The sequence below is a fragment of the Ranitomeya variabilis genome, chromosome 7, assembly GCF_051348905.1.
Source record: "Ranitomeya variabilis isolate aRanVar5 chromosome 7, aRanVar5.hap1, whole genome shotgun sequence".
In the NCBI taxonomy this organism is placed as follows: domain Eukaryota; kingdom Metazoa; phylum Chordata; class Amphibia; order Anura; family Dendrobatidae; genus Ranitomeya; species Ranitomeya variabilis.
Window position 1 is genome coordinate 243,571,337 of NC_135238.1, and position 15,067 is coordinate 243,586,403.

Sequence of the window (15,067 nt, forward strand, 5' to 3'; positions counted from 1 at the left end):
GGGGTATAATACAGGATGTAACTCAGGGACAGTAATGTATGTACACAGTGACTGCACCAGCAGAATAGTGAGTGCAGCTCTGGGGTATAATACAGGATGTAACTCAGGATCAGTAATGTAATGCATGTACACAGTGACTGCACCAGCAGAATAGTGAGTGCAGCTCTGGGGTATAATATAGGATGTAACTCAGGATCAGTAATGTAATGCATGTACACAGTGACTGCACCTTCAGAGTAGTGAGTGCAGCTCAGCTGCTGCTCATTGTGCTGATTGTGGGTGTGGTCGCCACTGAACCTGCTGTGTGCTCCTGAGCTCCTGGGAACCACCACCTCTCCACCCGGGGACCTGCTCTCTCTCTTGCCCAGGGAGGGAGTGGGTTTCCTGGGATGAGCGACGGAGCCAAGTCCCAGGCTTCTGCTTCCCGGACCAGGCTGGCGGGGGGCAGAAGGAACCAGCAACCAGCCTGCACATCAGAGGATTCGGGGGTGAGACGCTCCACCAGCAATGTGGCTCCTACTCCCCCCAGGTCTGCAGAGACCCAGAGAAGCCGCAAGGCTTCCATGGAGGAGAAGCCTGGTAGTGTGCAAGATGGCGGTCTTTCCGGAGGAAAGCTGAGTGCTCACGGAGGTGAGGCTGACCTCACTGAGGAGGGTTGGGCGCTGCAGAGACCCCGGGAGTCTGTGTCCACCTATGCCTCCCGGGTCATGAGCCACCTCCGTGAAAATGAAGAGGCTAGTAAGGCACTGAGGAGGCTTCGGGAGGATCTGCGCTGCACAAGCAACAAAGCTGCAGGTTCCTCCAAACCGAGGAAGAATCAGCTCCAGGTGGAGGTAAGGAGACTGAAAGTTGACATTAATGAGCTTGAAGTCAGAAAAGCTTACATCAGAGAAAAAAGTGGACCATTTAAAGAAAAGCTTATAAATGAAGACCGATTCAGAGAAATGGCTGATAACAGAGAGCAAAGGCAGATGGGGCTGCAGCCTGAGAGCCAGGTGGATGATGATGATGAGGAGGAGGATGATGACCAGCAGAAAGACCCACCTGGCAGCCTGCTTAGTCACTCACAGGCCACGTGCAGCGAGGTCCCTGCAGGACAGGCGACAATGACATCTCGTCGCAGTTCTGCTGGCTCTGGGGAGGACAGTGACAACATCGGCCAGGGAGGGGCGCTAATGGCAGAGATCAAGCTCCTGGAGTCCCCAGTGTGCCTTCAGAACTTCCATCTTGGTGATGATTTACCAGAGGAGGCACCTGGGGGCCAGAAGAAAAAGGCAAAGAAAACCACCAAGCCAAAGCTGCAGGAAGCGGTAAGCTATGTATATGCCCCCCTCCCTGTACCCCCTGAGTCGGCTGCAGGGTCAGCTCGCTGTATAAACCCCGTTGCCCAGCCCAGCCCGGGTTCTGCTGTGGATCCGGTGCAAAGGCACGGGGAGATTACAAAGCAATGTAGTGAGGCACAGAGCTCCGTCTCTGCTTGTAGTAGCAGGGACGTAGCAGCAGGTGCATCAGCCGAGAGGCTGGACAGTGAGGGCGGCCCGGTGGCGGGCGGACGGTCAGGCCACGATACTGTGGTCCGCTCCTCAGTGGGAGGGGGGAGCGGCCCGGTGTCGGGGGCAGCTTCGGTAGCCTCGGTGCCCCTGAATACTGTTGCCGCTAATCACTTAGTTGAGGAGCGGCGGCAGCGTGAGGGGGTTGTGTTGGTGCCGCTGGACAACAAGATCCTAATGCTAAGGATCAGCGGTGCCTCACAGCAGCTAAAGATCAACGGTGCCTGGTAGCAACCATGAAGCAGCGGAAAATATCAACTGATGATGCGGAGGGCACACATAAAACCAGGGGTGAGGTCACCTCCAGTTCTGTGGAGGAGACTCAGCCCCTTGTGCCTGATGATGCGGAGGCCAAAATGTCACCCCCTGTTGTCACTGGTCCAGCAGGAGTGAATGTGGTGGGTATGGATGCGGAAAACTCTTTGTCTAGTGGTGTGGTTGCTGGTTTGGTAGAGGGTGAGGGGGTTATGGAGGTGGGTAATGGTGGGTAATGGTGATGCTGTTGGTGTGGATGTGGTCACTGGTCCGATTGCCCCCCTGGTGGTGGCAGCGCCTGTCAGGAGCTTTGCCACTGTCACCTCCGGGGGAAATAGGGCGTCCTCCTCATCTCTGGGCTCTGGGGACGGCATGTTGCAACGGCATCTCCTGGAGGCTCTAAAGAGGGGGGAGAGATCACTAATGGTAGAGGGTCGAGAGGTTGATCTATCCTTCTGGATAGAGAGGCATGGCCTCGGGGCCTTCCGAGAGCAAAGAGGGGGGATACAGTGTGGTCCCTCCCAACAGCCGGGCCAGATAGTGTGCGTAGGAATGTGGTCCGTCTTCGTTGGAGGGGCAGTGATGCATGTCCTCCAAGGTCGAAGGTTGTGGAGCTCCTGCTGAGGATGGGCTTCAAGGCGATTGACATCTATGCCTTGATACATCACTATTCCACACCTGTGCTTGAACTCTTCTGGTCGAACTATGAGTTGGCAAAAAATGAGCCCGGGTGGCGAGACTTTGCCGTTCAGGCGGTGTCTCGCTAAAATTAAGTCAAGAAAGTGACCGTGATGACATGTAACGAGTCGCTTTCTTGTTATGACATCATGACGTGGCTTGGCCGGTATGGAGAGGTAGTGGAGATGCCAAAGAAAAACCGTGACGAGTTTGGTATCTGGTCAGGGTCAGGACGTTTATTGTAAAACTTAAGCGTTCAGGTGGTACGGTTGCCCACATACCATCATCTGCCTTCCTGGGTAGGGATCGTATCCTGGTCTTCTACCAGGGGCAACCGAAGCTCTGTCACAAGTGCGGCGACCCCACACACTTCAGCGCAAACTGCACAGTGCAGAAATGTGCATTGTGTGGGGATATCGGCCATCTTGCTGCATCTTGTGTGGAGATTAGGTGCCACCTGTGTGAATTAGGTCACCCATTCAGCCGTTGTCCTCGCTCCTTCGCTAATGCAGTCGTGACCCCGGTGGGAGAAAGCCGCAAGGCTGATTCTGCTGGGGAAGGGACTAGCAGGGGTGAGGGAGCTGAGGGGCCAAGGAGGAAAAGCAATAAAAAGAAACCTGCCCAGCTGAGGCGTCTAGACAAGCGCAGACAGGATAGGGAGCTGGGCGAGCCTCGGGCTACTGCGGCGGCCCCTGTCCTGGACGCCTGTCTTGCTGCTGAGGCCCCGAGGGATGATGAGTTGGATGAGGAGGTCAGGAGGATCCACAGGGAGGAAACCGCCACTGCCTCCGAATCCTCCCACTATGAAAGTATGGATGGGGATAATAGGCAGTGGCTACAGGAAAAGCGTAAGCTTGGCACCAAAAAGAAGAGAAAGAAGGGAGATAAAACATCTTCTCCCGCTCTGACCAAGGTACCGAAGGAAGGAAAAACTGACTCCCCTCTGGTTGGTCTTTCTAACCGGTTCCAAGCCCTTGAGAACATCTCTTCATCTGAGGAGGAAGCTGAGGGTGAGGTTCCGGCTTCGGCGGGGCTTACAGGGGGTGCCGAGTCTCCTTCTTCTGTGAATGTAAGGTCCTTGGAGGGAGGGACTGGCCCAGAGTCTGGAGACGAGGAGGATAAAAAGAAAAAACATGTGGAAATGGACACCTCTATGTCAATAAAGAGGGGCAAGGATTCCTCCTCTGAGTCAGAGAATAAGGGGAGTGGGAAGAAAGCCATCTAACTCAATCACCAATGATGGCGGTACCCACTCCGTTGACGCTGGCGTCCATTAATGTCGCCAGCATAAAGTCAAATACAGCTAGATTTGCGGCCTTTGATTTTCTCAGCCGGGTTGAAGCTGACATTTTCTTTTTGCAAGAGACCAGACTGCCAAACATGGCAGATGTGTTTAAAGCTAAGAGGGAGTGGAGACTCGGGCCCTCCTATTGGTCTCTTGCGGCCGAGCCGTATAGCGGAGTGGCGGTCCTTTTTACCGCACCGGTGGAATGCCGACGGGTTATTGAGTTAGAAATGGGGAGGTGCCTGATCTTAGATGTCCTCATGAAGGGACAAGAGCTCAGGCTCATTAATATCTATGGTCCCCAATCTAAGTGGGACCGGAAGTGTCTCTTTATGAGGATCAAACCCTACCTTTTTACAAGTCGGCAGGTTGTCTTTGGAGGGGACTTCAATGCTGTCACGAGGCCCCGAGATAGAGAAGGTTCCAGAGACAAGTTGACTTATGATAGCGTCGCCCTTAATAGTATAGCTAGTGAGGCTCGCCTGGTAGATGTCCACATTCGGCACACCCCAGGCCACGAGGGGTTCACCTATCATAGAGGTAACTGTAGGTCCAGAATAGATAGGTTTTATTTAAAGGAGGAAGCTGTCTCTTCAGTAGTGTCTGTTGTTGAGGTGGAGTTCTCCGACCACTGTTTAATTTTGTTTTCTCTGAATGTTACAGAGACCCTCCGGATGGGAAGAGGCTTTTGGAGGCTCAATTCGTCTCTCTTGGAAGAAGTGGAGATAAGACAGTCCTTTGAGGATTTTCTTCAGAACCAGGTACCCTTACTTGATCTGTGTAGTAGTAAGTCAGAGTGGTGGGAGATGTTCAAGGAAAGGGTGGTAAGATTCTTCCGCCAGCTCTCGAGCCTCAGGAATCTGAGCAGGTACCGCCTGTATCAGGGTCTGAGGAGGAAACTCGAACATCTTGTCTCAACTGGAGGTAGCCGCGAGGAGATCTCCAGAGTGAAATCTTTGCTTATGAGGTGTCAGTACGATAGACACGCATCTTTGGTTTTTGAGAGGGATTACGGGAAGTACCGCTCGCCCGACCCTTACAGAAACTGCAAGATGTCAGTGAATAGTAAAGTAGTTACAGGACTGGTCGACACTACGGGGTCCCTGAGACGATTCAGATCAGGGATCCTGGAGGTTGTCAGATCCTTCTACTCGCACCTCTTGGGGAAGAGGGATCTTGACTGGGATGAGATGTCGGCTTTCCTGGCTGAAGCCGTCCCCGAACCAGGGGACCCCTCTCTTGACGTTTTGACAGAAATGATCAGGGAAGAGGAAGTTCAGTTGGCGATTGAAGGGCTTGCCCAAAAAAATTTGCCTGGTCCAGATGGCTTAACATCTGAATTCTATAAGACCTTTAAGGACGTTTTGGTTCCCCTCTTGACTGAGGTATTCAATGAGTGTCTTTCCTCGGGCACTCTGCCGAAGTCAATGAGGAGGTCTGCTCTGATCATCTTGTCAAAGGGTAAGGACCCATCTTGCATTGAGAATTGGCGTCCCATAGCGCTTCTCAATGCAGACAGGAAGGTTCTGGCAAAGGTGCTGTTTAATCGGCTCGTGAAATTTGCAACCCGGCTCCTTTCGGAAGCCCAGCATTGCTCTGTTCCAGGCCACAGCACATTTAGTGCTGTGCTGTGTCTGAGAGGCAGTGGAGCAGGGTAGGGCTGGTCACTGGAAGGGGTACATGCTGTCACTGGACCAGGCAAAAGCGTTTGATCACGAGTTAATCACGAGTACCTCTGGTCCGTCCTTCTGAGATATGGCCTGCTGGGGGGGTTTGTTGATTGGCTTAAGACCTTGTACAGTGGGGCAGAGAGTTTCCCGCTTGTGAATGGTTGGATTGGCAGCTCTTTTGAGGTTGGGTCCGGTGTTCGCCAGGGTTGTCCCTTGAGCCCGCTGCTATACGTGTTTGCGATTGACCCTCTTCTTAGAAGGGTGGAGCGTGGACCGTTGGCGGGGATCAGGATGGACCAGGCAGCACCGGAAGCCACTCTGAGGGTGGTGGCGTGTGCCGATGATGTCACTGTGTTTGTTTCCTCTCACGAGGAGGCAGGGTGGCTGATGTCGGAGGTAGATCGCTACTCGGAGGCATCCGGGTCCAAGATCAACCGGGATAAGTGTGAGAGTCTCTGGCTGGGAGGAGGAGATCCTGGTTTTGATCTCTCGGACACCCTTCCAGGACCCAAAGTCTCTGCAAAAGTCCTTGGCATCGAATTTGGCCAGGGGGATTACCCCAAACAAAATTGGGACAGCAGGCTAGAGATCGCCACTCAGAAGGTGAACCAATGGAAGGGTTGGTCTTTGACCCTAAGGGAAAGGGTAAACCTGATTAAAACTTACCTGCTCCCTTTACTGATTTATCTGGGCAGTGTGTGCATCTTGCCGGAATCTCTCTGGACTCGGGTCTACAGTTTGTTCTTCCAACTGTTATGGGGGAATAGACCTGAACCTGGTCAAGAGGGAGGTTACTTACCGTACGAGGAGACTAGGAGGGTTGGGTATGGTCAACCCTGTGGTATTCCTTGTGGATACCTTCATTAAGATCAATATTGCAAACCTCTGGAAAGAGAGGGCTCCTCCGTGGGTATTCTCCTGTAGGGGATGGTTTCAGCCTTTCTTCCAGGAATGGGAGACAGGAGGGCAAGTGAAGGATCTTCGCACACCGCATGGACATCTTCCGGCTTACGCTACCTTGGTTCTGAAGGTAATTCGTCGGTGGAGTCTGGGAATGTGGGAGATCAGGACTCTGCCGAGGAAACTCCTTGACAATACGGTTTTGTTGACACATTTCCAGAGGCCTCTGGCGCTCAGGGACTGCCCAAGTCGGGATCTTGGGGTGGGTTTGCATCTTTTGAATTCTATCAGGATCCCCTCGAAGTTTTGGGACTTGGCTTGGCGCTGCTTCCATGGGAAACTGTGTGTGAGGGACAATCTGAAGTGTAGGAGCTCTGAGGACAGGAATTGTCCTCGGGAGCATTGTGGTACCTTGCTGGAAAGCATGGACCACTTCCTGCTTCATTGTCCCTTCAACACAGAGGTGTACAACAGGGTGGGCGCCTTCATTGGCTGGTCTCGGCTGGCCAGCCTCTCCTATGCGGAATGGGCCTATGGAGCATTCGGAGACCTTGGTGGTCGGGACCGCTGCACCTTATTTCTAGTTAGCGCAGTGGTTAGGTATCACACGTGGAATGCATGTGTTTAGGACCATACTCGGTGACCTGGTGAAGGTGAGCTCTCTGGAGTATGGGAGACTGGGCACACGGAGGGCCGCACTCCTCTGGAGGGGCTTTTCTTTTAGTGTGCCCTAGTCTGGTCATCTCCTTTCCTGGTGGTGGGCTGCTGCTGACACTGTAGATTTTTGTTTTGTTTGATCATTATACAGTGATGTAGGGCTGCAGGCGCCGAACTTGGGCTTCGTGAGTTGTGATTATTGTGGTGTGTGCTGCTGTATATATTGTATATATTGTATATGGGGATATAGATTTGGGTGTAGGTGTTAGGTTGGGTGGTGGGAAAAGGGGGGAGGTGGGTTTATCTTGTGGGACTATGGGACACTGGGTTGTTTGGGGGAAAAACTGGCACTGCCTGATCTGGCCTATGGACGTTGGACATGGACTGAGGCATGAGACGCAGGACCAGCTCTCAGGTCAGTGCGGGGGGTTGGGAATGGTGTGCTCGAGTGTGGGGTGGTGGTTAGCTTAGTATTGTATATATTTGCATCGTTTGTGGTTATTTTATTTATAAAAATAAAAAAATAAAAAAAATAATGAAAATAAAAAAATTTAAAATTAAAAAAATAATAAAAATAATAATAATAAAAAAAAATATGTATGTGTATATAGCCTTTGTTTGCTATTGTTTATTTGTTTGCTATTATTTAGTTTGGTGACCGGACCAGAAGGTGTAAGTACTTAATGTTAGTTATTATTAGTTATTATTCTGTATATATAATATGTGTGAGAGGAGAAGAGCGGCTGGACCAGTGTTCATTATACTGATTATTTTCTGGCTGATATTTCTGTTTTGTTTCTGTTACTACTATTGTTATGTTTTTCATTTTTATAATAAAAGATCTACAGGAGGTAACTCAGGATCAGTAATGTAATGTACACAGTGACTGCACCAGCAGAATAGTGAGTGCAGCTCTGGAGGATAATACAGGATGTAACTCAGGATCAGTAATGTAATGTATGTACACAGTGACTGTACCAGCAGAATAGTGAGTGCAGCTCTGGGGTATAATACAGGATGTAACTCAGGATCAGTAATGTAATGTATGTACACAGTGACTGCACCAGCAGAATAGTGAGTGCAGCTCTGGGGTATAATACAGGATGTAACTCAGGATCAGTAATGTATGTACACAGTGACTGCACCAGCAGAATAGTGAGTGCAGCTCTGGAGTATAATACAGGAGGTAACTCAGGATCAGTAATGTAATGTATGTACACAGTGACTGCACCAGCAGAATAGTGAGTGCAGCTCTGGGGTATAATACAGGATGTAATTCAGGATCAGTAATGTAATGTATGTACACAGTGACTGCACCAGCAGAATAGTGAGTGCAGCTCTGGGGTATAATACAGGATGTAACTCAGGATCAGTAATGTAATGTATGTACACAGTGACTGCACCAGCAGAATAGTGAGTGCAGCTCTGAAGTATAATACAGGATGTAACTCAGGATCAGTAATGTAATGTATGTACACAGTGACTGCACCAGCAGAATAGCGAGTGCAGCTCTGGGGTATAATACAGGATGTAACTCAGGATCAGTAATGTAATGTATGTACACAGTGACTGCACCAGCAGAATAGTGAGTGCAGCTCTGGGGTATAATACAGGAGGTAACTCAGGATCAGTAATGTAATGTATGTACACAGTGACTGCACCAGCAGAATAGTGAGTGCAGCTCTGGAGTATAATACAGGAGGTAACTCAGGATCAGTAATGTAATGTATGTACACAAGTGACTGCACCAGCAGAATATTGAGTGCAGCTCTGGGGTATAATACACGATGTATCTCAGGATCAGTAATGTAATGTATGTACACAGTGACTGCACCAGCAGAATAGTGAGTGCAGCTCTGGGGTATAATACAGGAGGTAACTCAGGATCAGTAATGTAATGTATGTACACAGTGACTGCACCAGCAGAATAGTGAGTGCAGCTCTGGAGTATAATACAGGAGGTAACTCAGGATCAGTAATGTAATGTACACAGTGACTGCACCAGCAGAATAGTGAGTGCAGCTCTGGGGTATAATACACGATGTATCTCAGGATCAGTAATGTAATGTATGTACACAGTGACTGCACCAGCAGAATAGTGAGTGCAGCTCTGAAGTATAATACAGGATGTAACTCAGGATCAGTAATGTAATGTATGTACACAGTGACTGCACCAGCAGAATAGTGAGTGCAGCTCTGGAGTATAATACAGGAGGTAACTCAGGATCAGTAATGTAATGTACACAGTGACTGCACCAGCAGAATAGTGAGTGCAGCTCTGGGGTATAATACAGGATGTAACTCAGGATCAGTAATGTAATGTATGTACACAGTGACTGCACCAGCAGAATAGTGAGTGCAGCTCTGAAGTATAATACAGGATGTAACTCAGGATCAGTAATGTAATGTATGTACACAGTGACTGCACCAGCAGAATAGTGAGTGCAGCTCTGGAGGATAGTATAGGATACGTCCTGGTTATGCAGATTATGTGAGCTCTGCATTATAGGACAATCATTTACAATGTAGATTGTGAGCCCTCGCGGGCAGGGTCCTCTCTCCTCCTGTACCAGTCGTGACTTGTATTGGTTAAGATTATTGTACTTGTTTTTATTATGTATACCCCTCCTCACATGTAAAGCGCCATGGAATAAATGGCGCTATAATAATAAATAATAATAATAATCATTCTTCGTCTCGGGCTCCTGCCTTGCTCGGCTCCTCACTGTGCTTGCTATTAGTAGAGATTTGTCAGCGGCGCGGCTCTGACACGATGACTCCGGTAATCCGGTTACACTGACTGCTCCTCGTTTCTCCTTCTGGACATTATTAACATGAATTACATTATCGGAGCATTGATTTTACTGCACTGAAGTGAACTCGTCCCAGAAGGACGTCCTGTGCCTGGTCCCCGAGTACATGGGGCCTCCTAATAACAAGGGCCTGATCAATGGCCGGGTCCACTGCCTGCACACACCTCAGTGTTAGAGCCAGCAGTGTCAGTGTGGGGGCAGCAGACAGTGTCAGTGTGGGGGCAGCAGACAGGGTCAGTGTGGGGGCAGCAGAGAGGGTCAGTGTGGGGGCAGCAGACAGGGTCAGTGTGGGGGCAGCAGACAGTGTCAGTGTGGGGGCAGCAGACAGGGTCAGTGTGGGGGCAGCAGACAGTGTCAGTGTGGGGGCAGCAGACAGTGTCAGTGTGGGGGCAGCAGACAGTGTCAGTGTGGGCAGCAGACAGGGTCAGTGTGGGGGCAGCAGACAGGGTCAGTGTGGGGGCAGCAGACAGGGTCAGTGTGGGGGCAGCAGACAGGGTCAGTGTGGGGGCAGCAGACAGTGTCAGTGTGGGGGCAGCAGACAGTGTCAGTGTGGGGGCAGCAGACAGGGTCAGTGTGGGGGCAGCAGACAGGGTCAGTGTGGGGGCAGCAGACAGGGTCAGTGTGGGGGCAGCAGACAGGGTCAGTGTGGGGGCAGCAGACAGGGTCAGTGTGGGGGCAGCAGACAGGGTCAGTGTGGGGGCAGCAGACAGGGTCAGTGTGGGGGCAGCAGACAGGGTCAGTGTGGGGGCAGCAGACAGGGTCAGTGTGGGGGCAGCAGACAGTGTCAGTGTGGGGGCAGCAGACAGGGTCAGTGTGGGGGCAGCAGACAGGGTCAGTGTGGGGGCAGCAGACAGGGTCAGTGTGGGGGCAGCAGACAGGGTCAGTGTGGGGGCAGCAGACAGGGTCAGTGTGGGGGCAGCAGACAGGGTCAGTGTGGGGGCAGCAGACAGTGTCAGTGTGGGGGCAGCAGACAGGGTCAGTGTGGGGGCAGCAGACAGGGTCAGTGTGGGGGCAGCAGACAGTGTCAGTGTGGGGGCAGCAGACAGTGTCAGTGTGGGGGCAGCACACAGTGCCAGTGTGGGGGCAGCACACAGTGCCAGTGTGGGGGCAGCACACAGTGCCAGTGTGGGGGCAGCAGACAGTGTCAGTGTGGGGGCAGCACACAGTGCCAGTGTGGGGGCAGCACACAGTGCCAGTGTGGAGGCAGCACACAGTGCCAGTGTGGGGGCAGCAGAGACCCCTCACACCTCTACTGGGCACAGCACGCACCTGAAGCTGGGGAGACGGTGAAGTCCTTGTGAGGAGGAGAACAGACGAAGCAGAACTCAAAGTCAACTGGACAACGGCAGCACAAGCGGAGGACGTGGAGGGCACTGCGAGGAGAGAAGAGGAAGAGCGTGAACCCCGACACTGGGTGCTACACCCCAGCCACCCCCAGAGCTGCGCTCACTACACTGCTGGACATGATGTCTTGTCATTCAGCCACACTCAGAGCTGCGCTCACTAAACTGCTGGACATGGTGTCTTATCCTCCAGCCACCCCTAGAGCTGCGCTCACTAAACTGCTGGACATGGTGTCTTATCATCCAGCCACACCCACAGCTGCGCTGACTACACTGCTGGACATGGTGTCTTATCCTCCAGTCACCCCCAAAGCTGCGCTCACTACACTACTGGACATGGTGTCATCCTCCAGCCATCCCCAGAGCTGCTGTCACGGATCCCTACTCCGTGGTGTAACTAATTCATCACGTATCCGCTCTCAGCACGTTACTTGGGGTTGTGCCTGCAAGGGTTAATCTATCTCCCCTCTCTCAGTCCAGCATTCAACCTCTGTCCTATGCTGTAATGGGAGCATAAATCACACATTGACCCAGGCCACACACCTGCTCATACACGCTGCCACCACTCACCGAATACACAGGCGATAAGTCCCGGAAATATTACTACTAATAATGTCTATCACTCATAAGGCTCACACACCTTAGGCTATGGATTCTTTTAGAATATTCAAGTTTCAACTTGTTAAATTTTATACTTTAATACAAAAAGGTTCAGTGTTTACAGTAAGAAAAAGGTCTAAAAATAGGATAATAAAAAGACATACAACTTATGCAAAACAGTATAAAATGACAGGAGAAAACTTACAGAAATCATCTAACTTTGTAGTCTGCATTCTGCTCCCTGAGGGGGGGTGAATATGGAGTTGGTGGAACACATTAGCGTCGGTTGCCCTCACATGTGAACACGATTCTAGGTATACAGGTCTAATTTATAGCTTTGGTCTGGAGGTCAGGTTTCTAGACCAGCCCCTCAGGTTAATATCATAATTGCTTGATTTTTGATTGGACCACGGCCGTGCTACCAATGAATATATTATTTTCTCTTGAGATCCTTTGTGTAAACGTTCTCACAGAGATACTATCAGGCCGTAATTGACATCTCTCTTCCAAGAGCTAAGAGGTGTCAAATGTTCCCCTTCTTCTTTGGTCCTAGCTAGACCCCCTGGTGAGATTTGGAGACAGAAGTCTGCTTGTCTCAGGAAAATACATATTAACACCTGGGTGAGAACCTGCAGCCCTCAGGACAGATGTTTCGCCACACAATACCTATACATAGGTCACTGCACACATACGTGTGTGTGTATATATATATATATATACACTCACCGGCCACTTTATTAGGTACACCATGCTAGTAACGGGTTGGACCCCCTTTTGCCTTCAGAACTGCCTCAATTCTTCGTGGCATAGATTCAACAAGGTGCTGGAAGCATTCCTCAGAGATTTTGGTCCATATTGACATGATGGCATCACACAGTTGCCGCAGATTTGTCGGCTGCACATCCCAAAGATGCTCCATACAAGGCAGGATGGATCCATGCTTTCATGTTGTTTACGCCAAATTCTGACCCTACCATCCGAATGTCGCAGCAGAAATCGAGACTCATCAGACCAAGCAACGTTTTTCCAATCTTCTACTGTCCAATTTCGCTGAGCTTGTACAAATTGTAGCCTCAGTTTCCTGTTCTTAGCTGAAAGGAGTGGTACCCGGTGTGGTCTTCTGCTGCTGTAGCCCATCTGCCTCAAAGTTCGACGCACTGTGCGTTCAGAGATGCTCTTAGGCCTACCTTGGTTGTAACGGGTGGCGATTTGAGTCACTGTTGCCTTTCTATCAGCTCGAACCAGTCTGCCCATTCTCCTCTGACCTCTGGCATCAACAAGGCATTTCCGCCCACAGAACTGACGCTCACTGGATTTTTTTTCTTTTTCGGACCATTCTCTGTAAACCCTAGAGATGGTTGTGCGTGAAAATCCCAGTAGATCAGCAGTTTCTGAAATACTCAGACCAGCCCTTCTGGCACCAACAACCATGCCACGTTCAAAGGCACTCAAATCACCTTTCTTCCCCATACTGATGCTCGGTTTGAACTGCAGGAGATTGTCTTGACCATGTCTACATGCCTAAATGCACTGAGTTGCCGCCATGTGATTGGCTGATTAGAAATTAAGTGTTAACAAGAAGTTGGACAGGTGTACCTAATAAAGTGGCCGGTGAGTGTATATGTATATATATATATATATATATATATATATACAGTGCCTACAAGTAGTATTCAACCCCCTGCAGATTTAGCAGGTTTTCACATTTGGAATTAACTTGGCATTGTGACATTTGGACTGTAGATCGGCCTGGAAGTGTGAAATGCACTGCAGCAAAAAATAATGTTATTTCTTTGTTAATTTTTTTTTTTTAATTGTGAAAAGTTTTTTCAGAGGGTCATTTATTATTCAACCCCTCAACCCACCAGAATTCTGTTTGGTTCCCCTAAAGTATTAAGAAGTAGTTCAGGCATAAAGAACAATGAGCTTCACATGTTTGGATTAATTATCTCTTTTTCCAGCCTTTTCTGACTATTTAAGACCCTCCCCAAACTTGTGAACAGCACTCATACATGGTCAGCATGGGAAAGACAAAGGAGCATTCCAAGGCCCTCAGAGACAAGATCGTGGAGGGTCACTAGGCTGGCAAGGGGTACAAAACCCTTTCCAAGGAGTTGGGCCTACCTGTCTCCACTGTTGGGAGCATCATCCGGAAGTGGAAGGCTTATGGAACTACTGTTAGCCTTCCATGGCCTGGACAGCCTTTGAAAGTTTCCTCCCGTGCCGAGGCCAGGCTTGTCCGAAGAGTCAAGGCTAACCCATGGACAACAAGGAAGGAGCTCCGGGAAGATCTCATGGCAGTGGGGACATTGGTTTCAGTCAATACCATAAGTAACGTACTCCACCGCAATGGTCTCCGTTCCAGACGAGCCCGTAAGGTACCTTTACTGTCAAAGCGTCATGTCAAGGCTCGTCTACAGTTTGCTCATGATCACTTGGAGGACTCTGAGACTGACTGGTTCAAGGTTCTCTGGTCTGATGAGACCAAGATCGAGATCTTTGGTGCCAACCACACACGTGACGTTTGGAGACTGGATGGCACTGCATACGACCCCAAGAATACCATCCCTACAGTCAAGCATGGTGGTGGCAGCATCATGCTGTGGGGCTGTTTCTCAGCCAAGGGGCCTGGCCATCTGGTCCGCATCCATGGGAAGATGGATAGCACGGCCTACCTGAAGATTTTGGCCAAGAACTTCCGCTCCTCCATCAAGGATCTTAAGATGGGTCGTCATTTCATCTTCCAACAAGACAACGACCCAAAGCACACAGCCAAGAAAACCAAGGCGTGGTTCAAGAGGCAAAAAATCAAGGTGTTGCAGTGGCCTAGTCAGTCTCCTGACCTTAACCCAATTGAAAACTTGTTGAAGGAGCTCAAGATTAAAGTCCACATGAGACACCCAAAGAACCTAGATAACTTGGAGAAGATCTGCATGGAGGAGTGGGCCAAGATAACTCCAGAGACCTGTGCCGGCCTGATCAGGTCTTATAAAAGACGATTATTAGCTGTAATTGCAAACAAAGGTTATTCCACAAAATATTGAACCTAGGGGTTGAATAATAATTGACCCACACTTTTATGTTTAAAATTTATAAAAATTCAACTGAGCAACAAAACTTTTTGGTTTGTAAGATTTATGCATCTGTTAATAAATCCTGCTCTTGTTTGAAGTTTGAAGGCTCTAACTTATTTGCATCTTATTAAACCTGCTAAATCTGCAGGGGGTTGAATACTACTTGTAGGCACTGTACATATATATATACAGTGCCTACAAGTAGTATTCAACCCCCTGCAGATTTAGCAGGTTTAATAAGA

General features: G+C 49.9%; 1 protein-coding gene across 2 annotated transcripts in view; it reads right to left on the reverse strand.

Annotated features, from left to right (window-relative positions):
- CFAP221 (cilia and flagella associated protein 221) overlaps nt 1-15,067 on the reverse strand; it is a 327,923-nt gene that overhangs the window by 246,108 nt on the left and 66,748 nt on the right. For both annotated transcript variants that reach the window (XM_077273404.1, XM_077273403.1), the window contains exon 7: nt 11,078-11,181. In XM_077273404.1, coding sequence (XP_077129519.1) covers nt 11,078-11,181 — 104 coding nt within the window. The remainder of the gene's footprint in view (nt 1-11,077; nt 11,182-15,067) is intronic.